This window comes from Haematobia irritans, chromosome 2, assembly GCF_050003625.1.
Source record: "Haematobia irritans isolate KBUSLIRL chromosome 2, ASM5000362v1, whole genome shotgun sequence".
Classification (NCBI taxonomy): domain Eukaryota; kingdom Metazoa; phylum Arthropoda; class Insecta; order Diptera; family Muscidae; genus Haematobia; species Haematobia irritans.
Genome location: NC_134398.1, coordinates 152307486 through 152335073, shown reverse-complemented (window position 1 = coordinate 152335073; position 27588 = coordinate 152307486). Strand labels below are relative to the sequence as shown.

At 35.4% G+C, this 27588-nt stretch overlaps 3 protein-coding genes across 7 annotated transcripts in view; 2 read left to right on the top strand and 1 right to left on the bottom strand.

Moving 5' to 3' along the window:
* Tep3 (Thioester-containing protein 3) overlaps positions 1-981 on the top strand; it is a 46253-nt gene extending 45272 nt beyond the window's left edge. For all 4 annotated transcript variants that reach the window (XM_075296652.1, XM_075296650.1, XM_075296651.1 and 1 more), the window contains exons 19-20: positions 133-286; positions 363-981. In XM_075296652.1, the coding sequence (XP_075152767.1) occupies positions 133-286; positions 363-598 (390 nt within the window). In that variant the 3' untranslated portion in view covers positions 599-981. The remainder of the gene's footprint in view (positions 1-132; positions 287-362) is intronic.
* A 5249-nt stretch (positions 982-6230) lies between these two features.
* On the bottom strand, positions 6231-25947 carry LOC142226572 (uncharacterized). Of its 2 annotated transcripts, XM_075296657.1 has the most exons (8): positions 24935-25947; positions 24460-24718; positions 23937-24403; positions 23583-23873; positions 23275-23512; positions 23121-23209; positions 6467-6802; positions 6231-6399 (listed from the first exon to the last, which is right to left on the bottom strand). In XM_075296657.1, the coding sequence occupies exons 1-7, from the start codon at positions 25814-25816 to the stop codon at positions 6512-6514; spliced, it is 2517 nt and encodes an 838-aa protein (XP_075152772.1). In that variant the 5' UTR covers positions 25817-25947; the 3' UTR covers positions 6231-6399; positions 6467-6511. The 2 variants fall into 2 exon arrangements, with proteins under 2 accessions (XP_075152772.1, XP_075152771.1); XM_075296656.1 differs by having other exon boundaries at positions 6231-6802.
* LOC142226570 (uncharacterized) lies at positions 10438-13943 on the top strand. The gene has a single exon (XM_075296649.1). It carries the CDS (start codon positions 10484-10486, stop codon positions 13871-13873), a length of 3390 nt encoding a protein of 1129 aa, XP_075152764.1. The 5' UTR covers positions 10438-10483; the 3' UTR covers positions 13874-13943.
* Positions 25948-27588: the final 1641 nt, after the last annotated feature.

The window sequence follows — 27588 nt, the reverse complement described above, 5'->3', positions numbered from 1 at the left end:
CAACCCATAAACCTTGCAAGGCGGGCAAGCTAACCATTGCACCACTGTGGCTTCCCATACCTAACTTGTTATTATTGTGAATTTCATCAAAAAATGTATGCCTCAATAATTTTCCCATTTCTTGCATTTCAGAAAGTCGAAACTCAAAAACGTAACACCGTTGTCATCATTTACTTCGACTATTTAGACAGAAGGGAAGTTTGTCCCACGTTACATGCTTACAAAGTTGTTAAAGTAACAAATCATAAACCAGTACCTGTAATTATGTATGATTATTATGATAATGGTAAGAGAAATTAATAAAAAAAAATTAATATTTCTACAGTTCACTAATGTAATATTTTTGCTCCCTCCTCAAACAGTACGAAGAGCTCGCCAATTTTACAGAGCACCTAAATCACAGATTTGTGATATATGTGAATATGCCAATTGTGGTTCACTATGCGAAAAAGCTGAAAAACGTGAATCTCGCAGACTGGACACTAATGAGCTGCTTGAGGCTGGTATAAAGAGATCAGCTGCGAATTCAATTTCATTAAGTGGCCTTGTCATAATTATGGCCATTGCCTATCTGAGACTCGGACATATGTTGATCTAAGTGTGGGTGTTTTTTCGAACGAGTTTGACGAAAAGAATAAAAATATAATTTTTATTCCAGTATAGATAGTGATATACATATATATACACACATTCACAAATAATCTACGAAGAAAATAAAAGCTTTAACATTTTTTTTTACACATACAAAAATAATAATACAAAGGACATGTATATTTATAAATAACGAATTATTTTTTTTATTTTTACACTTAATTGTAATCTGTAAATCTTAAATGTTATTATTAATATTAGATTAAAACAAACTATAAAATTTCGAAAAAGACTAATACATAATTATTAATATTAATAAATTGTATTGTATTAACAATTAGTTTTAAATAATAAACATTAATAATAAAAGCAACCCCTTAAAAAAGTTAATGTATTTAATTTTTCTTTTGCGATCGGATATTGTGAGTATGCATTGGAATCGGAAACACGGTTGCAGCACTAGATACAAAATAATATACCGAAATTTAAAAAAAAAATCGCCCAGATTTAACAAGTATATACTGCCGTAAGTTCGGCCAGGCCGAAGCTTATGTACCCTCCACCATGGATTGTGTAGAAACTTCTTCTAAACACTGCCATCCACAATCGAATTACGTGAATTGCGGTAACGCTTGCCGATGTAAAGATATCTTAAAACATCCTAACACCGTCTTTTAAATTGTAAGTAAGTCCATATGTGGTATATATTAAATCAAAAAAGACCGATTAAATACGTATATAATTCAGTTTGACAACATTTTCTATAGAAATAAACAAAATTTTCTGTAGAAATAAAATTTTAACAAAATTTTCTATAGAAATAAAATTTTGAAAAAATTTTCTATAGAAATAAAATTTTGAAAAAATTTTCTATAGAAAGAAAATTTTGAAAAAATTTTCTATAGAAATAAAATTTTGACAAAATTTTCTATAGAAATAAAATTTTGGTAGATTATTTTTGGCTCGAGTGGCAACCATGATTATGAACCGATATGGAACAATTTTTGTCTGATTGGAGATCGGCTATATATAACTATAGACCGATATGGACCAATGTTGATATGGTTGTTAGCGGCCACCTCGTTCCAAATTTGAACCGGATCGGATGAATTTTGCTCCTCCAAGAGCCTCCGGTGGTCAATTCTGGATAACGCTTTATATGGGGGCTATATATAATTATGGACCGATATGGACCAATTCTGGACACGGTTGTTAGAGAATATACTAACACAATGTTCAAAATTTCAACCGGATCGGATGAAATTTGCTTCTCTTTTAGGCTCCGCAAGCCAAATATGGGGATCGGTTTATATGGGGGCTATATATAATTATGAACCGATGTGGACCAATTTTTGCATGGTTGTTAAAGACCATATACCAACACCATGTACCAAGTTGCAGCAAGATCGGATGAAATATGCCTCTCTTAGAGGCTCCGCAAGTCAAATCTGAGGGTCCGTTTATATGGGGGCTATACGTAAAAGTGAACCGATATGGCCCATTTGCAATACCATTCGACCTACATCAATAACAACTACGTGTGACAAGTTTCAAGTCGATAGCTTGTTTCGGTCGGAAGTTAGCGTGATTTCACCAGACGGACGGACGGACGGACGGACATGCTTAGATGGACTCAGAATTTCACCACGACCCAGAATATATATACTTTATGGGGTCTTAGAGCAATGTGTTACAAACGGAATGACAAAGTGTATATACCCCCCCATCCTATGGTGGAGGGTATAAAAACTCCGATTTGGGAATGTTTGGATGTATAAAAAACAAATTTGAGTCATTTGAGATGTTCCACTTTCAGTGTTCAAGTTTGAGGGATTTTTTAAAATTATCACTAAATGTTGCGACAATTCCGGAGCACCCTCACGAATCATTGCATAAATACAATCTAATTGAGTAGTACTTAACGTAACTTAGTTATTATATCCATATGAATTACACTAGAAATACAATAAATAAATACAAATTCTCTATACTAAAATGGGACAAAATTGGATGTTATGACAGAGTAATTGAAGTTGCTGGGAAATATTTTGAACAATCCAAAACGCCAAGAAGTTTTAGTGGAACTAAAACTGTGACAACCGTAATCAGAAGTTACAGGGATTTCTGCTAGAGGTGTGTGTGCTCACGGACACGCACGACGGAAAACTTTTACTCTCGCACGATATTATTTCTTAGGACTCAGGCGCACGCACACTCACGATTAGATAATTTCGTGACTTACGAAAAATCCCAACTCACGAATAATTTTATGAGTAATTTACTTGAGGGATCGTGAAACAATTGAGATCGAAAAACGATTGAAATCGATAGCGTTATTAAACTCTTAACATCCTAGGTGACATTAAAATTGTTAAGGAATTCAACTCGTAAGCGTTTTGTGTTCGGGGGCGGGGATATTTTCGCAAGCGAATTTTTCCGATATTCTTTACTCCCGCACGCTCACGAAAATATTATTTTCATGAATCACGCACCACATTTGGTTGGCTAATCACGCTCACGCTCTCTCACGCCGTTGTCACTAAAATTTTCGTGAGTCTTGACAATATCGTGACCTCTAGTGTGCACGTGAGTAATATTTTACTCACGCACACTCACGACGGAAAAATCTTACTCGTGAGTGTCACGCACGAAAATTTCGCGACTCACGAAAAATACCGTGACTCACGAAAAATATCGTGACTCACGAAAAATGTCGCAACTTACGAACAATTTTTTGAGTAATTTTCCGTAGCGACGTGTCTGAAAACATTAGCATTATTAAACTCGAGAGCGTTATTACACTCTTAACATATCAGGTGTCACTAAAATTGTAAACGAATTTAACTCTTAAGCGTTTTATGTTCGTGAGCGGGATTATTTTCGTGAGCGTAAATCTTTACTCATGCACACGCACGAAGATATTTTCGTGACTCACGCTCAAGCACGACATTTTGGTTTGTTAATCACGCTCACGCACACTCATGCCGTTGCCATGAGCGTGACTCACGCGTGAGTCACGACAATTTCGTATCACGTGCACACCTCTAATTTCTACAGAAACACCATTCGTAGTTTTAAGTGCAGCAAGCAAGAGACACCATGTTATGTCCACACTGACCCTGCTACGCTATTAAGGGAGCAATACACAAATCTGGCATCAAGTTAAAATTCCTTTAGTCTAAAGAGCCTTCTCCGTAGTGATGGACATTATAGTTCAATGAAATGATCGGCCAGTTAGTTCACTAGTTCGTTGTCAGTCAGTGAGCGGCTAATTTCAAGTTCTCTTGTGGTTCATTTCAAGTTCATACTAAATTTCAAGTATTAGTTTTGTGTTGTTAATGTTCTTCATCCCACAAAAATATTTACGAAAATAATACCGAAAATTTTATATGCAAAAAAGCGATATGAGTTTACAGACTGAAAACTATGACAATTCCAAGGAAAGCGAAAATAACTGAGCGAACAAACTGCTTAGTTAGCTGAACTGACATGGTAAACGAAAAAGAACGATTGATGTGAGCTAGTTCAGTCCGTTCATTTCACTGATCTGTTCAATTGAACTAGTTCGTTCGCGAATTACCCAACTCTACTTCTCTGAAAGGCATCCCATTATTATAGTGCAATAATTTAGTGGCCATAAGAATACATATTAATAAAAATATTTTTATACAAATCAATTCGAACAGACGTTTTTAAAATAAATAATAGATTTATAAAATATCAAACATTTAAAAAAAGAAAATTTTACAATTAAAATAATTATAATATTAAATTAGCTATTTTAGAGAGATGGGGATACCTTTTCAATAAAAACATCCAATTTGTTTTTATGTATGCCATAGTATTTTATGGAATGAATTATAGGCTTTATGTTGTCTTTGAAGACATGCGTTAGGCTTCAACTACCAGTTAAGAGAAAATAAATTTCTGATATGGTCTCTCCGGTTAACTTGAACTGAAATTTTTTCAGCTTCCTAACTGGTATATGTGTACATAGTCACGATGACAGATATGGACATAGTACGGATTAAAAGTCTCTTCAGCAATCCTAGCAGTAGCGGAGAATAATGGGGAATAATGTCATCTCCAAAACGAAAAGAAATATTATCTAACAAAGTTTTGAGACTTCCTAGTGAAATGAAACTGCATATTGAATACGCGAATATTCTAAAAAATTTATCTTAATTTTGCTACCATAGAGGGATATTTAATCACGATCAAAATTTACGAATAAAAATTGCAACTTCTACGCGCTTAAAAAGAAATTCTGGACCACTACACAAAAAAAAATATTTTTTGTATTCAAACGCGAAATCAATTGATCCAATTAATTTTTAATTGAACGGTCTTCAATCACAGAAATGATAGTATCAATGAAAAAATGAATTGAAAGTCAATTAAAAATGAATTGATACAATTAATAAAAATTAATTGATACTATAATTTTTGTGTTTGATTTTTTGTTTCAATTAAAATACTTGTTGAATCAATTAAATTTTTAATTGAATATTTTTTAAAACTCAATTAAGACTTTAATTGGAAAATTCTATGAACTATGTTCGGAACATAAGCTTGGGTAATGGGTTAAGTTTATCGATTTTACGCCCTCAGAAGTAAATATACCATGAAGTGAACCGATATCGGTTTTTTTGAGTTTAAAAGATATTTAGACTCCAAATTTTAAGGAAATGGGACTGCACACATACATTTTTTGCATACACAGAAAAAAAATTTCACAAAAAATTTTCCAATTAAAATTTTAATTGAGTTTTAATATTTTAATATTCAATTAAAAATTTAATTGAATCAACAAATTTTTTAATTGAAACAAAAATCAATCACAAAAATTAATAGTATCAATTAATTTTTTAATTGGATCAAATAATTTTTTAATTGGATCAATTAATTTTTTCATTTCTGTGATTGAAGACATTTCAATTAAAAAATTAATTGGATCAATTAATTTCGTGATTGAATCAGAAAAAAAAAATTGTTTGTGTGTACACATTTTTTTGGGAACAAGTACCACATTAATTTATCCAATGAATTTTTAATTAAATTGCTTACGGAAATTATGTTATCACCAACCCCAATTACAGAATTATTTGATCCAATTAAGTTATTTGGAACAATTTTGTGATTGATATTTGTTTCGACTAGGAAATTAATTTATCAATTGAATTGAAATTGAATATTTTTTAAATTCATTTAAAAATTTAACAGAAAAATATTGGTGTAATTTTTTGTTTTGTATTTTGTAGGCCACATATCAGTGGTTAATTTTAATGTGACAATATGCCCAGCATCTCACGAAAATTCTTCACTTTTCAGAGTGTCTAAGTTTGTGAACTTGAAAACTTACAAAAATTGACAAATATAAACCATAATTAGCCCAACTAGAAAATTTGGGATTTTTTCACTGAAAAATGTTTCTTTTCTGAGGAACAAAATTTTAGACAAATAAAAAAATATAGGAAAAAGTTGTTGCAACCATCGCCATAAACTCGGCTTTTGTATTCTCTTTATGATAATACTTTGTAACAAAGTGGAATTTCGTTTGTCTAACATTTCGTTCCTGAGGAAAGCATTTTTTTCTTTGGGTGTAATAACCAAAGGTGTTATATAAAAATTGGTCTATATGGACTGTGTTTAGCGTATATTCAATTCCAGATTTCAGATATTTTTTATATCAGAAAATGAAATTGGTTCATTTTTTTATATAAAAATTTTTAAATGATATCATCTATCTATAGTATAGAACTTAAACTAAGCCATGCCAAACACACACACACAATTAGAATATTGTTTCTGAAATCAAAAAATTTCGCCATTTAACTCTATCAAAGGGTTAGAACAATTTCCAGTCTTAGATTACCATTTTTACATTTAAATTCTATTCCTAATTTGCATTTCCGTTGCCTTATTTACGCTTAGGTTTTTTGCTTTCCATTAAACTCATGATTGTCTTCCGTAATTCTTCAGTCTCACTCAATTCCAATTCATAATTACGTATTTGTTCGTTCTTTTCTTGGAGCTGTGACTCGAGGACAGTAATAACACCATCACATTTCTTTTTAGCATCACGTTGTTCTTCCAGTAATTTTTGCGTCTTTGCCAAATCACGTTCTTTTTCTTCGATGTGGCGGGTTTTCTCTTTTAGATCCACTTCATAGGCAGCGATTGTCTTTTTCAGTTTGTCAATGCGTAAGGACTGTAAAAAATAAAACAGAAGAAGTATATATATAAGTGCAATGGTAAATGGCTGACGGCGTTAAAACACATATCAAATCAGTAATTTTAAACGGTTCCTGGATCAAAATATACAAAAACTATTGCACTAACAAGTATATATGGCCGTATGTTCAGCCAGGCCCTCCGCCAAGGATTGCGTATAAAGCTTTACTAAACACTGTCATCTACAATCGAATTACTTGGGTTGTCTTAACCCACATGGAGACAGATAATTACCTACATACAACAATTAAGTTCATGTTCGGTTTATATAGAGCAGTCTATAAATAATTATGAGAGCCAAATTTCACCCGGGTCGGATAAAATTTGCAGCTCCCAGAGGTTTCGCAAGCCAAATCTGAGAATCGATTTATATGGGGGCTATATATAATTATGGACCGATATGAACCAATTTTTTATGGAGTGTTAGAGGCCGTATACTTGCACCATGTACAAAGTTTCAACCGGATCGGATGAAAATTGCCCCTCCCAGAGGCTTCTCAAGATAAATCTGGGGATCGGTTTATATGGGGGCTGTATATAATTATGAGCCGATATGGACCAATATTTGTATGGTTATTAGAGGCTATATAATAACACCACATACCAAATTTTAACCAGATCTGATGATACTCCTAGAGCCTTTGCAAGCCAAATCTGGGTCGGGTTATGTGAGGGCTATACGTAAAAGTGGTCCGATATGGCCCATTTGCAATACCATCCAACCTACATCAATAACAACTACTTGTGCCAAATTTCAGGTGGATAACTTGTATTGTTCGGAAGTTAGCGTGATTTCAACAGAATTAATGGGGTCTGAGACCAATATTTCGATGTGTTTCAAACGGAATGACAAAGTTAATATATAATATTTTATAAAAAAAAATGGTAAATCTATTCCAGAAAAAGTGGAAATTTTACAAAATATATGAGGTCAAACGTTACAGACAAGCATTATTATAAACATTATTTATTTGGCAAAATATCACAAAATTTTTAAATTGAACATTGAATTTGGAACCCAACTTTGAAATTTCAAATTTGGTACAACGGCTGTTGAAATGGTGGACAACGGTCCTATGACAAGCTCATGTTAAATTCATTGCTTCTGCGCCAGTTTTGCACTACTTTCCGATCCACTTTTTTGGAGACCTTTCTTGTGCTGGGTTAGAATTCGCGCCTTGCATTCAAAGATCCATGACTTCTATCCCAATTTCGACCAAATACCAAAAAATTTTTCAGCGGTGGATCCCCCCCTATTACGGCAGACATTTCTGAGGGTTTCAAAGCTTCTGTAAGTGGTTTCACCCTAATGTGAGACCGTTCGAACTTGGCCATAAAAAGGATGCCCCTTGTCATTGAACTTAACAAAGAATCGGGCAGCACTCATAGAAAAAAGGGAAGTTCACCAGTTGTGGTCACGTTTGGTAAAATTATACCAAAATGGTAGATTTTTTTACTGTTTGGTAGATTGGTAGCATTTTTAATGTTTTGGTAGATTTTTCAAAATATTCCTCTCCACCTAGGGGGGACTTTAAAAAATTTTCTATAGGAATAAAATAGTGACAAAATTTTCTATACACACAAAAAACATTTTTCTGATTCAATCACGAAATTAATTGATCCAATTAATTTTTTAATTGAAATGTCTTCAATCACAGAAATGATATTATCAATTAAAAAATGAATTGAAGGTCAATTAAAAATTAATTGATACTATTAATTTTTGTGATTGATTTTGGTTTCAATTAAAATATTTGTTGATTCAATTAAATTTTTAATTGAATATTTTTTAAAACTCGATTAAAATTTTAATTTGAAAATTGTTCATGATTTTTTTTTTCGAAATTTTTTCTAGGAATTTCGACAAAATTTCTTATAGAAAAAAAAATTAAAAATATCTATAAAAATTTTTTTTTGACAAAATTTCCAATAGAAAAAAATTTGACGAAATTTTCTATAGAAAAAAAATGGAAAATTTTCTATAGAAAAAAATTTCTATTTCAATCACGAAATTAATTTATCCAATTATTTTTTTAGTTGAAATGTCTTCAATCACAGAAATGATATTATCAATTAAAAAATTAATTGAAGGTCAATTAAAAATTAATTGATACTATTAATTTTTGTGATTGATTTTGGTTTCAATTAAAATATTTGTTGATTCAATTAAATTTTTAATTGAATATTTTTTAAAACTCGATTAAAATTTTAATTTGAAAATTGTTCATGAATTTTTTTTTTCGAAGTTTTTTCTAGGAATTTCGATAAAATTTCGTATAGAAAGAAAAAATTTTAAAATATCTATAAAAAAAAAATTTTGACAAAATTTCCAATAGAAAAAAATTTTGACAAAATTTTTTATAGAAAAAAAATTGGAAAAATTTCTATAGAAAAAAAATATTTTCAAATTTTGGTAGATTATTTTTGGCAACCGTGCTTGTGGTACCACAGTGGACTAGACTATACATAACTTAACATAACCTAAGGCATAAAAACAAACAAAAGCTTTGCAGATCTTATTTAGGAGAATATACGGAAAAAACATCTGTTCTTGAAAATCCCTTGGGTTACATTTTAAACCCTAAATTAGAGGTGTACGCGTGAGTGAAATTTCACTCACACTCACGCACATTCACGAAGTCAAATATTTATTCACGCACGATAAGTGTCGTAGCCACTCCCAGTCACGCACATTCACGAAATGAAAAGCAGTAATCACGCACGCTCGCGCACGAAGTACTTTTACAGACTCACGCTCACGCACGATTCACGACAATTCACGTGATCCACGACAAATTCACGAGACTCATGGCATTTTCCCATAGGGAATGAGCAAGGGTAATAAAATTCATAAATAAAATATAGTGCGGCAACTAAATCAATTTCAGTTAACATACGAGTAAGAATTAAATCTTGATTTTTTTTCGTGAGCGTGATTTTGCAGAAATTTTATTCACGCACATTCACGAACCGATTTTATTACTCACGCACACTCACGCACGACATATTTGTTTTAGTCCCATTCACGCACATTCACGAGAGTTGCTTCAGATTTTATTCACGACTCACGTGATTCACGCGTGTCACGATAATTTCGTGTCACGCGCACACCTCTACCCTAAATAATAATACGAATACAACAAACATCGATTGCTGCATTTTGGAACTTTTTTATATGAAAGAATGTTTGGAGTTCGGCCGAACCGGGAATTGAACTCATATGCCCTTTGCATTCAATGCCAACTATTATACCAAGGTTCAAGGACTCAAATTTTGAAACGGTTTATATGGAGTCTCTATGACCATTTTGCAAGTGGTTGAAACGGATATTATTAAAAATTGGACTGAAATGTCCCATTTCCAATACCCGGCGAATTTTTGCAATATGTGGTATTTTTTTATGGGTGACAAAGTTACATACTCCCACCCTATTGATATGTAAATTGAAATTATAAACATGTTCACCATGCCGGACAACAACATTACCATGGTCACCATTATGGCAAAAAGAACATAGTACATTGGTCATTTTAGCCGGCTTGTGGTATATTGTCATGACTACCAACACTACATAGTACTCAATTGGGCTATTGGCAGTGGGTGCTTCACATATTTAAGTTTAATCAAGGAAGTATAATTCACAACTTGGAGAAGAATTATGAAAAATACTTGGAATCTGTTTACTATTCTAGTTGTAATTCTACAATTTTATTTTAAACAATGTCAAGAAGTACCTTCATTTCGTATTGTGGCACCACAAACTCTGTGCAAGGAAGAAGAAAGTGAAACGTCCATCCAAGCAGATGGTGTAGCAATATCTTTCCAACCAAAAGATGGCATTAAACTTTCATATAAATTTAAGATATTCTTCAAACTATTGGGTCCCGATCCTTTGACTCAACGAGAAACATTGCTGGTATGGAAGGCAGTTAGAACTTTGGAACAACAACTCAATACCAAAGAACGCTTAACAATATCCAAGAATAATATGGCCATGATCCTAAAATCCCAAGTAGTGCCGGGGGTTAGTTATATATTTCATGTGGTTGGCATAACCGATGCAGGGGAAACAACTAGGGAACAAGTATTTTCTCTGGATTATGCTGAAGGTGTATTGCAAAATAGCAATGTTCCAGAAGGTATCAACTTTCTATTAATAGGCTCTGAAGAAATTGTAGCCAATATGGAATACAATGTGATGGCAAAGGTATCGTTTTGTAAACCTAAATATGATTACTATATACAATGGAAACTAGATGAGTTGGATGGTAAATATCGTGAATTGGAGAATACCATATCCAGTGTTTTGACAATACCAGCCAACGTTTTGATGCCCAATCGAAAGACATCAGTGGAAGCTCAAGTTAGAGAATGGAAAAGCAATCGTTTACTGGCCCGAGATAATCTCATGGTTGAGGTCTTAAATAAAGGCTTCCAGGCCATGATTATACCAACGGCAGCAAGAATTGGCCAGGGTTCCATTTTAACTTTTCGTATTTTTATTAGAAATTTTGATCAGGTATTGGAAACAAATGTCCAATGGCAGTTGAGAGATGCCAATACCAATGTAGTTCTGGTCAATAACGAGGACAATGAAAATGAATTTAAAGTGAAATTTGAAAAAGCCGGTCTCTATCAGATCATGGCGAATGTTACCATCAATGAGATTTCGTCTCGAGTTAAATCCGAGGTGGAAGTGGTGTCCTCGTTGTTTATCAGTTATGATTTTCAGGAGGTGCCCAACTTAAATCCTTCTTCAAATGAGGAGTTTAAATTTTCCGTTATTGTTATGAACCTAGTGGCAAATTGTGAAGCAAGTTGGTTAAGTGCCCAGGAAGATGGTTTCAAATTTATTGCTCGTGATGTATTGGACAAGGAATATTATGGTTATACCAGAGTAACTAGTTTGGAGAAATACTATTTGGAAGAAATCGCAGATTTCTCCAACTCTACGGTCAATAGAGAAATTACCTTACACATACCCAGGAAGGAAATAAATAATGAGCTTACATGGCCAGGATTTGAAGGAGATGCAATGTATAAATTTCGTTTAGATGTTACCTGCCCAAAACCTTATCTACAAAATGGCCAGCAGATAGAGGGAGATGGATCTGAGCAACCAGAAGAACCTTGGAAGAAAGTTGTTACAAGCTATTTCACCATAGATCTCCATACCAATTCACCACCACAGGCATTGAAAGTTTTTATTGAACCTTTAGAAGGTATGGCCTTAACCACACCATTCACTATAAATTCTCAAGAAGCAAAAGATTTACTCTTGGATTCACCGGTGCGTTATGAATTGAAAATTCAAATGGATCAATTTCTTGTGTCTTTTGGTAAATACTTTGCCTATAAAACATGGGAAATTATACTGCCATTTACCGAGAAACCCTTACAAGTGATAGTTGAAATGTGTGATATTAGACAGGCTTGCAGCAGCGTTATCAATGATACAAAAATCTCAGTACGTTATGAGGATCTGAGTGATGGTGATTATGAGGAATATGTTAAAAAAGTCAATGCTCGTTTTATGAGTACCGATTTTCAAGAAGCTTTTAATTATGTCACAATTGCTTTGCTTACTTTCCGCAATGGCCAATCACAATATCGTGAAAGATTCGAAAATTATGCCAAAGTCTTGATTACCAAAGAAATTGAAAAACTCTTAGAACAACCAGACAATCGTATCTATATTAGTCCTGATACTGTGCATGAGTTTGTCGAAAGATCTAAGCAAATTCTAGACTATACCCAACAACTGGATAAGCAGACAATTGAAAAACTTTTGGAAATATTGGAAAATCTTATAGAAGCACCCAAGGTGGAAGAAAAACGTTTTCGTAGAGAAATTCTAAAACGAACCAAGCGTATTGTCAATCAAAATCAAGATTTATATCAGAGAACACAGATTCTACTTTTAGAAGATCTTTTAAAAGCCGAAGACTATTCACCGGAAGCTGTCAATAGATTTATAGAGAAAATTTCCAAATTATCACAAAAGATATGTCTTAAGAAAAATCTAAAAAGGGAATCCCTTAAGACTCCTATGGTCTCATTGACCTGGAAACAAATTAAGGGAGACAATTTACAATATCCTTCGACAACGCAAATCACAGAAGATTTATTTGATAAACTGATAGTTCAATTTAAAGCTTTCGATCCTAAAATGTTGCAAGGAGAAGCCAAATATTGTCTTGTCATAAAATCCTTCAACTTTCGTGAAAATCTAAACGACGATGATGAATCATCTTTACTACAATATAATATATATGAAATTATAGATGACAATGAGTTAAGGGAATGGAAACTTCAAGAAATGAATACTAATTCGGGAAATGTCCAATTGGATATCTATCCTTCTGAGCGAAGGGTTAATAAATGTTTTATGAAAACATCCTATACCTCACCGCAATGGTCATCAGATGCTTGCAAATCGGCAGAATTGGGAACATTTTTACGTTGTTCCTGTTCTCAAACTGGATTTCTAAAGGCCTCACTTATAGCAGTGCCTACTACAACAACCACATTGAAATCTATAGTAAATAGCGATATAGCTATGATTACCCCATCAACTCCTGTATTTATGTCATCTGCTTTACCCACATTTATTTCTTTGACCACAAGTACAATGATGACAACTGATACTACAGCATTTGCTTTTGCAAATGCTGCTCCAACTACCCCTGCTCCACCTACTCCACCTATTGCTTCAACATTATCTCCAGCATTGACAACGCTATCTTCACGTGATTCCTCCACTATGCGACCACCACCAACACCTCGTATTAGTGTACAACAAAAACCAACATCATCCATAGAGCAAGTTCAACGTGCTTCACCTTTATCTTATATTATACCACTAATATTTATATTGATTCTCTTGATTTTGGGTATACTATTCTTTTTGCATCGCCGTCGTATGCAACAAACATCGTCGATAGTAAAAAATTTACCTTCATCAATGACATTGGAATTACGTAAACCTGCATCGGGTATTAAATATGCCAATATCCAAGATGAGCATATGTTGAGTGGAAATTTTTAGACGATAAGCGCTTGTCTTTTCAATATATCTTCCCAATTTATATAATAAATTAAAAGGATAATTAAAATAATTTTATTTATGTTTTATTTTCTTTATCCCTATTTATGTAATACTACATAATGTACCTGGAGATTTTTATACCTACCCCACTTTCGGCCGAATACCAAAACAAGTGCATAAAGCAGTATGTTCGGCCGGGCCGAATCTTAAATTCCCCCCACCATGAATCAAATACAACAGTTTCCTCTGAAAGTCTCTCGCGTCGAAGCGTGTTTTTTTATACCCTCCACCATAGGATGGGGGGTATATTAACTTTGTCATTCCGTCCGTCCGTCCGTCCGTCTGTTGAAATCACGCTAACTTCCGAACGAAACAAGCTATCGACTTGAAACTTGGCACAAGTAGTTGTTATTGATGTAGGTCGGATGGTATTGCAAATGGGCCATATCGGTTCACTTTTACGTATAGCCCCCATATAAACGGACCCCCAAATTTGGCTTGTGATTGCTCTAAGAGAAGCAAATTTCATACGATCCGCGAAATTTGGCACATGGTATTAGTATATGGTCTCTAACAACCATGCTGAAATTGGTCCATATCGGTCCATAATTACATATAGCCACCATATAAACCGATACCCCGATTTGGCTTGCGGAGCCTCTAAGAGAAGCAAATTTCATCCGATTCGGCTGAAATTTTTTACATGTTCTCTAATGACCATGCAAAAATTGGTCCACATCGGCCCAAAATTATATATAGTCCCCATATAAGCCGATCCCCAGATTTGACCTCCGGAGCCTCTTAGATGAGCAAAATTCATCCGATCCGGTTGAAATTGGGTACGTGGTGTTAGTATATGGTCTCTAACAACCATGCAAGAATTGGTCCATATCGGTCCATAATTATATATAGCCCCCATATAAATCGATCCCCAGATTTGTCCTCCGGAGCCTCTTGGAGGAGCAAAATTCATCCGATCCGGTTGAAATTTGGAACGTGGTGTTAGAATGTGGTCTCCAACAAACACGCAGGAATTGGTCCATACCGGTCCATAATAATATATAGCCCCCATACAAACCGTTCCCCAGATTTGATCTCCGGAGCCTCTTAGAGGAGCAAAATTCATCCGATCCGCTTGAAATTTGCAACGTGGTGTTAGTATAAGGCCGCTAATAACCATGCCAAAATTGGTCCATATCGGTCTAAAGTTATATATAGGCGATCCCCAATCACACAAAAATTGGTCCTTATCGGTTCATAATCATGGTTGCCGCTCGAGCCAAAAATAATCTACCAAAATCTTATTCTTATAGAAAACATTGTCGAAATGTTATTTCTATAGAAAATTTTGTCAAAATTTTATTTCTATAGACAATTTTGTCAAAATTTTGTTTCTATAGAACATTTAGTCAAAATTGTATTTCTATAGAAAATTTTGTCAAAATTTTATTTCTATAGAAAATTTTGTCAGAATTTTATTTCTATACAAAATTTTATCCAAATTTTATTGCTATAGAAATTTTTTTCCAAATTTTACTTCTATAGAAAATGTCAAAATTTTATTTTGTCAAAATTTTATTTCTATTGAAACTTCAAACTTAATTATATACGTATTTAATCGGTCTTTTTTAGTTTAATATATACCACGTATGGACTATGTGGTATATATTACGGTGTTAGGAAGTTTTAAGATACCTTGCCATCGGCAATTGTTACCGCAACCCAAGAAATTCGATTGTGGATGATAGTCTTCAGAAGAAGTTTCTACGCAATCCATGGTGGAGGGTACATAAGCTTCGGCCTGGCCGAACTTACGGCCGTATATACTTGTTTTTGAAATAAAATTCTAAATCTAACTTCGCTTCCCGAAGTTAAATTTAGAATTTTAACATATGGAGACTACAATCTGTTGTACAATGAGAATCAGATTCTGGCTTTATAAGAACCATTTTTATTTGAATATTAGAGGAACCTGAAGCATCTCGTGTAAGCGTGCAAAAAAAAATGAAATAATGCATTGATATGAAATGATTATTGAAATGAGTATGAGAAGTAAATCTGGTCATTTTACTTTTAGGTTGGAGCAATTTGGTTGACCAATGGGCCTTCTGTCCCCTCAAGAAGTGAAATCGATAGACATGGCTTTGTGGGTCTAAATTGTAAGGGCCGATGTTGAATGTGAACCACACATAAACGCCAAGTTTTTTCAGAATTTTATACGACATTTCTCTATTTCAGACTTACTCAATTTGAGCCATGGAGAGATACACAATCCAACAACGTTTCAATGGTTCCAAGAAATGGCAACAGTGGAGAATCAATTTTCGAAGAAAATCATCTTCAGTGATGAGGCACATTTTCACCTAAGTGGATTTGTCAATAAACAGAATTGCCGCATTTGGGCGAATGAGAATCAAAGAGTGATTGTCGAAAAACCAATGCACCCACAAAAAGTGACTGGTGCGGTTTATGGGCTGGCGGCATCATCGGGCCGTATTTTTTCCAAAATGAGGCCGGTCAGGCAGTTACTGTGAATGGTGTTCGCTATCGTGAGATGATAACGAACTTTTTATGGCCCGAATTGGAAGATATGGATTTGGACGATATGTGGTTTCAGCAGGACGGTGCCACTTGCCACACAGCTAACAAATCAATGGCTCTTTTGCGCAACAAATTCAATGGCCGTGTTATCTCACGTAATGGCGATGTCAATTGGCCGCCAAGATCATGTGATTTGACACCGTTGGACTTTTTTCTTTGGGGTTATTTGAAAGAAAAGGTGTACGTCGATAAGCCAGTAACAATTCAAGAGCTAAAGGATGAGATAATTCGGCACATTAACGGCATAGAACCTCCATTATGCCTCGGCGTCATCGAAAATTTGGACCATCAGATGAAGGTGTGCCACCGAGGTTGCGGCGCCCATTTGGCCGATATTTTGTTCCATACATAATTGAGTAATACCAATATATCATAATAAAATAAAATTACAATAATTTCCTAAATAGTTTGTGTTTTATTCAAAATCAACATCGGCCCTTGAAAATTTAACCACCCTTTACTTCTATCTTTCCAATTTCAGGCAAATCGGATAAAAATTGCGGTTTCTAGAAGCCCAAGGGGGATCGATCAATACACAATATTCGGTATTTGTGGTCCAAAAATACCTCTACATATACAAATTCAGGCCAGTCGGAAAAAAACTACGGTTTTTAGAAACCCAAGAAGTCATATCGGGAGATGGGTCTATATGGAGACTATACGAAACCATTAACCATTAACCGATACACACCATATTCGGCACACTTAAAGTAGAATTACATACCATGCGATGGAAAAGTTAAAATTTCTCTTTGAAATCAAAAGCTCGAATAGTCTGCCGCAAACTGAAAAAAAATCAACGCTTCCATTAACGCACGGATTGACACATGATGTGTAATTCAACCTTTATTTGTGGTGCCGATTTTCCAGAAATTGTAGTCTTACAATCGGATAAAAATTACGGTTTCCAGTAGTCCAGTTGCATTACTGCAGTAACAAAACGAAATAAAAATAAGATTAAGGGACTTGTAGTTCTATGAAAAGATGATGTACAGTGGGAGTAAAGATGATGCAATTTGTAAGAGGAAAATTCCTAGATATTTTCTCCATAAGGAGTTAGCATAAAGGGCCGAAAATTGAGTTATCTATCCCAGCCAGATCTATACTAAAGGCTGTGGAAAGGTTCATTTGTATCTGGCGTTTTCTTTTCAATGACTCTATTAATCAAGTTCCTTAATCTAAATTTGTCCATAAAGTTCGATTAATAATTGTAAAATTAGATATAATGCATTTGGACGTTAATTGCCTGTTTCAGTATCAGGCTAACATGAAAAATAGTAGTCCAAGAACTCAAATCGCGAGGACGGTTTATGGTTTCATCTTCGGCACACCTATTTGTGCTCCGAAAATACATCTAACTTCCAAGTTCGCGTGCGGATTGCGACGGTGCTGAAATGTTTGTCTGCGCAGGGCTTTAATACTATATTTAGGAATTTTCGCAATAATTTTCGGAATTTATTTTGACCCAACGGTCATTGTCTGGTGCCCAATCAAAGGTTTACATTTTTAGCTGAGCTCTTTGGAAAGTGAGCACTCATATAGTTTTTGTTTTCACGAACTGCTTAATTTGGAACGGCTTCTCATCGAAGAAAACCAAATTTCGTTAACTCGCCACTTTCGTGCAAGCGGTGCAATACCTTGGCTGTTTCTAATCAAACTTTTTTTGTGCATCGATGAGGTCTTGCACTTTTTGGAACTATAATGGATTTAGTCCAAGCTCAATTTTCACAATTTTCAATATGTGGTGGGGTGGATCCGTTCTCGCGATATGTTCAGCCCACGGGCAAGCTTTTTATATATGACTTCCATCGCTAATAACTTACTTCTGTATGCTTTTGTACGGTTGTAAACAATAAAATAAACTCTCAAGGGAATATATCTATCAGACACCAGACGATCGGTTTAGAAATTATAGAAACCTGAAGTTGGTTGCAATACATATTAGCCACCCTATATGACAACCCGTAATTTATATGTGTGTTTTCGAGGTCTTTATAACCCAGCAAAAAAAAATGGGAAGTTCTTCCAAAGGCACCACTTTAAAAGCACTTCCAGAAGATGTACTCCCAATGTTGTTCTTTATTTTAACTACACAGGAAGTTCTTTTTATTCAATAATATGCTTTTTTCATATTTTTAATGGGTAATTTTGCTTTTTTGTATTTCAAATAGGTTAAAAACCGAGTAAGAATTCATAAAATGGTACAAATTATTAAAATTTTGTCGAAAAAAATGCTACATCCAATCTGAAAAAATTGTGAATGTTTGAAAATATTTAAGGTCAAACGTTTCAGACAAGCGTTAGAATCCATAAAAAAATGTAAAAAATTATAAAAATTATTTAATTGACAAAATATCACAGAATTTTTAAATTTACATCCAAAACATTGAATACGGATAACACCTAATAAGGTGATGCAAATTCAGTGCAACGGCTGTTGAAATGGAGGACTCCCGTCCTATGACAAGCCCATGTTAAATTCATCGCTTCTGCGTCAATTTTGCACCACTTCCGGATCCAAAAAGAACATTTTCATTACTTTTTGGCGATGCTTTTTTGCTGGGAAGTTTCTAGTAGAGGTCTGCATCGAATAACTTTTCCCTACATTTATGCACTTCACTGTCGAATATGGTACATACACACTCCTTCTCTCAGAGCGCAAGTAGTGAAGTGAAGAGAACACTTGCTTATCAAATACCAACAAGTATTTATCCGAAACAATATGGAACAAAAAGGAACAATAACAAGTATATACGGCCGTAAGTTCGGCCAGGCCGAATCTTACATACCCTCCAACATGGATTGCGTAGAAACTTCTACGAAAGACTGTCATCCACAATCGAATTACTTTGGTTGCGGTATCTTAATACTTCTTAACATGGTTTTCCAAATTGTGAGTTAGTCCATACGTGGTATATATTAGACAAAAACAAGTAAGGAAAGTCTAAAGTCGGGCGGGGCCGACTATATTATACCCTGCACCACTTTGTACATCTAAATTTTCGATACCATATCACATCCGTCAAATGTTTTGGGGGCTATATATAAAGGTTTGTCCCAAATGCATACATTTAAATATCACTCGATCTGGACAGAATTTGATAGACTTCTACAAAATCCATAGACTCAAAATTTAAGTCGGCTAATGCACTAGGGTGGAACACAATGTTAGTAAAAAATATGGGAAACATTTAAATCTGAAGCAATTTTAAGGAAACTTCGCAAAAGTTTATTTATGAGTTTTTTTATGGAGTTTTTACAACTTTTCGACTAAGCAGTGGCGATTTCACAAGAAAAATGTTGGTATTTTGACCATTTTTGTCGAAATCAGAAAAACATATATATGGGAGCTATACCTAAATCTGAACCGATTTCAACCAAATTTGGCACGCATTGCTACAATGCTAATTCTACTCCCTGTGCAAAATTTCAACTAAATCGGAGCAAAAAATTGGCCTCTGTGGTCATATGAGTGTAAATCGGGCGAACGATATATATGGGAACTATATCTAAATCTGAACCGATTTCAATAAAATTTGGCACACTAGACTACACTACTTATTGAACTCCTAGTGCAAAATTTCAACCAAATTGGGGTAAAACTCTGGCCTCTGGGACCGTATTAGTCCATATCGGGCGAGAGATATATATGGGAGCTATATCTAAATCTGAACCGATTTCTTCCAAAATCAATAGGTATCTATTCTGAGGCAAAACACATACTTGTGCCAAATTTGAAGTCGATTGCACTAAAACTGCGACCTAGACTTTGATTACAAAAATGTGTTCACGGACAGACGGACATGGCTATATCGACTCAGGAGCCCAACCTGAGCATTTTTGCCAAAGACACCATGCATCTATCTTGTCTCCTTCTGGGTGTTGCAAACATATGCACTAACTTATAATACCCTGTTCCACAGTGTGGCGCAGGGTATAAAAAGTATGTATAGGTAAGTCTACAAATAATTACGAATCGATATGGACTTTTGCACGGCACGTAGAGAGCCAGAATTGAAATATGGGGGATATATACAATTTTGAACTTGATATGGACCAATTTTTGTGTGATTGGGGATCGATTTATCTGAGGGCTATATATAACTATAGACCGATATGGACTTAGTTAGGCATGGTTGTTAACGGCCATATACTAGCACAATGTACCAAATTTCAACTGACTCGGATGAAATTTGTTCCTCCAAGAGGCTCCAAAACCAAATCTCGGGATCGGTTTATATGGGGGCTATATATGATTATGGACTGATATGGACCACTTTTGGCATGGTTGCTAAATATCATATGCTACCACCACGTACCAAATTTCAACCAGATCGGATGCATTTTGCTTCTCCAAAAGGCACCGGAGGTAAAATCTGGGGGTCGGTTTATATGGGGGCTATATATAATTATGGACTGATATGAACCAATTCCTGCATGGTTGTTGGATACAATATACTAACATCACGTACCAAATTTCAAGCGAATCGTATGAATTTTGCTCTTCCAAGGGGCTCCGGAGGTCAAATTTGGGGATCGGTTTATATGGGGCCTATATATAATTATGGACCGATGTGGACCAATTTTTGCATAGTCATTAGAGAACATATACTTACACCATGTAACAAATTTCAGCCGGATCGGATTAAATTTGCTTATCTTAGAAGCTCCGCAAGCCAAATCTGGGGATCGGTTTATATGGGGGCTATATATAATTGTGGACCGTTGTGGACCAATTTTTGCATGGTTGTTAGAGACCATATACTAACACGATGTACCGAATTTCAGCCGGATCGGATGAAATTTGCTTCTCTTAGAGGATTCGCAAGCCAAATTTGGGGGTCCGTTTATATGGGGGCTATACGTAAAAGTGGACCGATATGGCCCATTTGCAATACCATCCGACCTACATCAATAACAACTACTTGTGCCAAATTTCAAGTCGATAGCTTGTTTCGTTCGGAAGTTAGCGTGATTTCAACAGACGGACGGACGAACGGACGGACATTCTCAGATCGACTCAGAATTTCACCACGACCCAGAATATATATACTTCATGGGGTCTTTGAGCAATATTTCGATGTGTTACAAACGGAATGACAAAGTTAACGTATTGAGAAACCTTGAAGAAAAATACAATGGCCTCAGACACGATTTTAAAAGATCTCTCGAACCTTATCAGAAGGAATGACAGGACTTCCTTGTTATCCTCGGACGGAAGCTCACTAAGACATTTTATTCCCAGCATCTGATTGTATGAATTATCCTGGCATCCTGTTATTTCATTAAATTCCAACCAAATCCTCATAATTCGAGCCAGCGTGTCGATTTTATAGCCGGCTTATATTCGTCGGTCTTACCCTGTTGATCACAGTAGCTGAATCTGTAGGAAAATCAACCACGGTAGAATTGATAACAGGAATACAATCCTCATTGGCAACTGACGATTAATGATACGAAAAAGGTGATGGAGTAATAGAGCGACAAGACCAACGACAGTATGTCATCAACAACGACGCTAGGACCGATGGAATTTCTATACTGATCTTAAAACTCCTAGATTAATAGAGAGGTGAGTATATTATCTGTGAAACCTCTCAAATTTAGACACTCTGAAAAGCGGACACCTCTAAAAAGTGGACAATTTTCTTGAGATGTTTCAATTCAAGCGTGGTGAAATGAGCACGGAGGACGGTGAACGCAGTGGACGCCCGAAAGAGGTGGTTACCGTCGAAAACATCAAAAAAATCCACAAAATGATTTTGAATGACCGTAAAATGAAGTTGATCGAGATAGCAGAGGCCTTAAAGATATCAAAGGGACGTGTTGGTCATATCATTCATCAATATTTGGATATGCGGAAGCTCTGTGCAAAATGGGTGCCGACTGAGCTCACATTTGACCAAAAACAACGAGTTGATGATTCTGAGCTTGTTTGCAGCTGTTAACTCGTGATACACCCGAGTTTTTCAGTCGATATGTGGCAATGGATGAAACATGAATCCATTACTACACTCCTGATTCCAATCGACAGTCGGCTGAGTGAACAGCGACCGGTGAACCGTCTCCGAAGCGTGGAAAGACTCAAAAGTCCGCTGGCAAAGTAATGGCCTTTGTTTTTTGGGATGCGCATGGAATAATTTTTATCGATTATCTTGAGAAGGGAAAACCCATCAACAGTGACTATTATATGGCGTTATTGGAGCGTTTGAAGGTCGAAATCGCGGCAAAACGGCCCCATATGAAGAAGAAAAGTGCTGTTCCACCAAGAACAGCATGAATTCATGAATTCAAAACCGAAGGAGTACTATCAAAATGGTATCAAAAAATTGGAACGTCGTTATAATCGTTGTATCGCTCTTGAAGGGAACTATGTTGAATAATAAAAACGAATTTTGACAAAAAAAAATTATTTTTCTTTGTTAGACCGGGGACTTATCAGTTAACATGTCAAGGGAATGCTTCTCAATTGTAGCAAAACAAAAAAGCGATTGTGGGGGGGTTCCCACTTCTGCGAGTTTTTACTGTATACGGTAACGCTAACTCAAAAACCTTCCAACCTTGAACGAAAACTTTTGGTATTCGACATTTTTAAGAATATTCAGAAAATCATTACAGCAATATGTTGAAATGATATAGAACTTACACTTTCTTTAGTGGCAATGTGTAGTTTTTCTAGTTCCTCTGTTTTTGATTGCAACTGATCCTTGAGTTCATTATAATCCTTTTGCAACACTGTAAAATATCAAAAGAAAATATATTTATTAATAACTCAATTAAAATGAATAATTCAAACTCACCAATCATTTCAGAAACTTTAACGGACAAACGTTTTTCACTGATTTGCAATGTTTCTGACTGTTCCGACAATTTCTTCATCAGCTCTGTCATGTTACGTTTCAAATTATCTTTTTGATGTTTCAAATCTTTACACTGCGTTTGAAGAGACTCTTGATTGATGTGTAATTCAAAATTCATGGTATTGTATTTTTCGAGTTCAGCATTTTGAAAATTTATTCGTTGAGTCAAATGAGTAATCTGAGAAGATAAAAAAATCAAATTCAATTCCAAATTTTAAGGAAAAATAAATGTGACCTATTTTCATTACCTCATTGCTGGCATCTTCCAATTTCTTTTGCAAACTCTTTTCCGCGGAATTTAAATTTTTTATTTTATAATTGTATAATTCAATAATTTGTGATGTGGCCACATTGTTTAATTGATTATTACGTTCGGCATTGGATATGACATCGATTAAAGCATGCAGACGTTCTTCCAATTCTTTGCTAACGAATGTTTTATGACTTTTCAAAATGGCATTTAAATTGTGCCACTGATCTCCAGTAGGAGTTGAGGATATTGTCATATGTCTGGTAGATGAATTCAGTTTTGAAATATGCTAAAAATCAAAAATTGGATAAATTCTTCGTTTAAATTTCACTTTTTGATTTTGCATTATTACCTTAGCAACTTCTATTTGTGGAAAATGCTCAAATTGTGAGATTTGAAAAACTGCTGAGCATAGACGTTCACTGCCACTTATCATGGCTCGGGCCAAAGCATTTTGTATTTGTGGCAATTGTAAAAGATTACAACATTTTTCAAAATAGGCTTTCTTGGCAATTTCCGTAAAATTTATTAGGAGTAATAGACAAAATATGGACTTTTCGATTTCTTCCATGCTTAGACAATTTTCTGGCATTTCTGGTTTTACTGCCAACAAAGGGGCAAATATCTTATCAAAGTAGGATTCCGTAATTTTTGAGAGAATTAGTTTTTCTGTTTTTGTCTGATGTAGTAGCGAGACTAAAAGCTGCAACACAGCAGCCGTGTGTAGAGGAGATGTGTCCGGTTTTTCAGAGCATGAAATTAATTGTATAATAATTGAAGGATCCCGAGAGATACGTGGGGCTATTGATTCTTTTTTGGCTTTAATTGAAAATAGAAATTATAAATTCTGATCATAATGATTGCGAAAAACTTACCCAGCCTTACTAAACTGTCTAACAGATTAATTGCCTGTACACCACACACCTCTGACTGCAGCCAATTAGATAACAATTCAAATATTCTAGGTATATTGGAATCTAAACTAATAGCCGCATTCTCTTTGCCTTCATCATCTACTTGGGCCGATAGGTCCATGATATGTTCCATTAATTCGAACAATAAGCCCAAACATATTTGTTGATGTTTGCGAGAATCCTCATTTGAATCGTCCATGCTTCCTCGAGATTCCAAACGCTGAAATAGAATAGACCAATGTCATGATTAAATTGAATTGAGGAATTTGCTATAAGATATGTGCTAGTATTGTTCGAAACTCATTTTTTTTAGAGGTAAAACCCGAAGCTTAATTTTTACTTTTTCAAATGAAAATCCGAAATACTGAAGTAGCAAAATCGCCCTTAGTTGAAGGAGTACAAACATTTGTTTTTTCAAACTTTTCATTATACTTACATCTAAAATCTTTTCAATGTCCTCGAAGTAGAATTGATAACTCAACATGGCATGATGCAGTCCACTGTGTGCTTTAGAATCTTTTAGAAATTCCACAATATGCCTCAGATGTGGAACATTCCATGTCTTAATACATTCATATACAGAGGCAAAACATGAACGCAAAAACAAATGTAATTCTTTTTGGTCAGGTGAATGGATATCTTCCGAGAGAATTATTAACATTTTATTTGCCAACATTCCATAGTTTTGTATTCGACGACTGAAACTTGAAATATTCACTGAACGCAAGAATAGAAATAAAACCACAAAGTTTTTATAGCACAAATTGATGAGTATGGATAAGGCCAACTGCCCATGAAGCTCTTCTCCTTCCTCTGACGATTGATAGACAATTTCAACCAATTGCTCCAATAATACCACAATATATGGTTCCTCCCATGTTATCTTTATGCCAAAAGTGAGTTCTTGTAATAGGGTCAATACACGTTGACGTTTATCTCCAGGCTGAGTTCGTTTCAGAAGAAACGTTAGAATAGGTATGAAGCGATATTCATCCACTATAGCCTTACGTGCCTCCAAATTTTTCGAACAATGCTGCAATAAACCCACACAGGCCCATAATGCATCCGACTCTGTCGCTAAATTTCCCATTGTGGCATGCAGATCTATGAAGAATTTCGATATTTCTAAATTTCCTGGAGCAAAATAATGTGGCTGAATTGCTGTACTAAGCAAGGAGGCACTACGATTTAGCAAAACTAGGGACTCCTCCGTTTTGATATCACGACACAAAGCCGCTTGCACGCTGAATTCTCGCACATAGCTAATTGCATTGGAAGACTCATTATTGCTGCTGGAATTGTTCTTGCGAGAACTCATAGTTTTTATTTGGTATTTGCGATTAGATTTTTGCAAACAAACTTTTCAAAGTATATCACTAAAATAAACAAAACACCAATGCAAAATGAACTGAGCGGGCACTATTTCAAACTGCACAAACTGACAAGCACTGTCAAGCATAGGGTATGTTCAGCCAGTGACGCTTTACCAAGCCACCTAATAAAGACGAACGGCGTGATGCGAAATAAAAGATGTAAAGGTAGCGTTATGGTGGATATTAATAGGTTGATTTGCGTTCATTGCCAGTAATATCTATCCAGTGATGCAAATTCAGTGCACCGGCTGTTGAAATGGAGGACTTCCGTCCTATGACAAGCCCATCTTAAATTCATCGCGTCTGCGTAAATTTTGCACCACTTCCGGATCCCTAAAGAACATTTTCCTTACTTTTAGGCGACGCTTTTTTTGCTGGGTGGTGTTCGCTGTACGCTGCTACCAATCACTGATAAGTAGGAATTGAGGCGGCTGAACTTGCCTGATCTTAATTGTGCTAAAACCACCCATTGGAGGTCTCTTTCCTCCGGTGCTATGGGCGGTGGTCGGACTCCGAGAACAGGATTAACCTTGTAGCTTCTAACCGCTCGCATATGTCATCAACAATGGGCTCGGATGCCATGATTGTACAGTCGTTCGCATATGATACAATTTCGACGCCGTCAGGAGGGGGTGGAATCGAGGACAGGTAGAGATTAAACAGTGCCGGAGATATCACCCCACCCTGGGGAACTCCCTGTTTAACACTACGGGGTTTTGACTTCCTGTCCCTGAATTCCACGTACGACTGGCTCCTGCACATATAAGTCAGCACCCAACGCTTCGTTCCTGCCGGTAAGGACGCGTTCTGGATGTCCTCGAATAATGTGGCATGGTTGACCGTATCGAATGCTTTCGATAGGTCAAGCGGCACGAGGACCGTCCTATGACATGGCTTGGGCTGATTAAGTCCATTATTAATATATGTCGAACGTCAGTTCTTAATACCGTTTCAAAAATTGCGGGTCTGCCGCCACCGAAAAAAATCTCTGGAATGAAGCCGACTGAAATATAAACGCCAACTAATGAAAATATATTTGTTTAAATTTGAAAAAAATTATAATTGTTTTATTTTATTTTCATTATTTTAAAAAGTACGTTTCAGCGAAAAACAAATATCAACATTTATTAGAATGAATGCCAAACACTGGGTGTTAGCTTATTTGTGCGAAATAATATGCCTGCCTATTATTTAGTGCGAAAATTTCAGAGTTGCATCACTATGTGTGTATATTTAACCATAGCGAAAATTTCAGAGTTGCATCACTATGTGTGTAAATTTAACCATAGCGATAGGCGGTAGGCGAAACATTTTTGCCGCAAAGGCAAATACAATAAGCTTGACGGCGAATAATTCCCTTTTTCACGTTTCCTAGCGTTTTTGTTGTCAATACAGCATGCTTTGACAATATTAAACAATGAAGTTGAATAAAAACATACAATGTCTTGTTATTTGTTGAGTTATTTCAAGAAAAAATAATCTACACGTGTCCAGGCAACAGCAATTCCTAGTGGTGAGTTAAAAAAATTGATAAGCGATGGCAACACTATACCAGTTTTCGCCAAGGAGTTAGAATAAGTTTTAATTTAGCGACACGCCGCTGGCCGTCACGGTATTCCGTCGCGGATTTTGGGCTTCTCATAAGAAATACACGCAAATAAATGTTCGCCTACCGCCTATCGCTACACTGAAAAAAATATTGTCGTGAGGTCAAAGA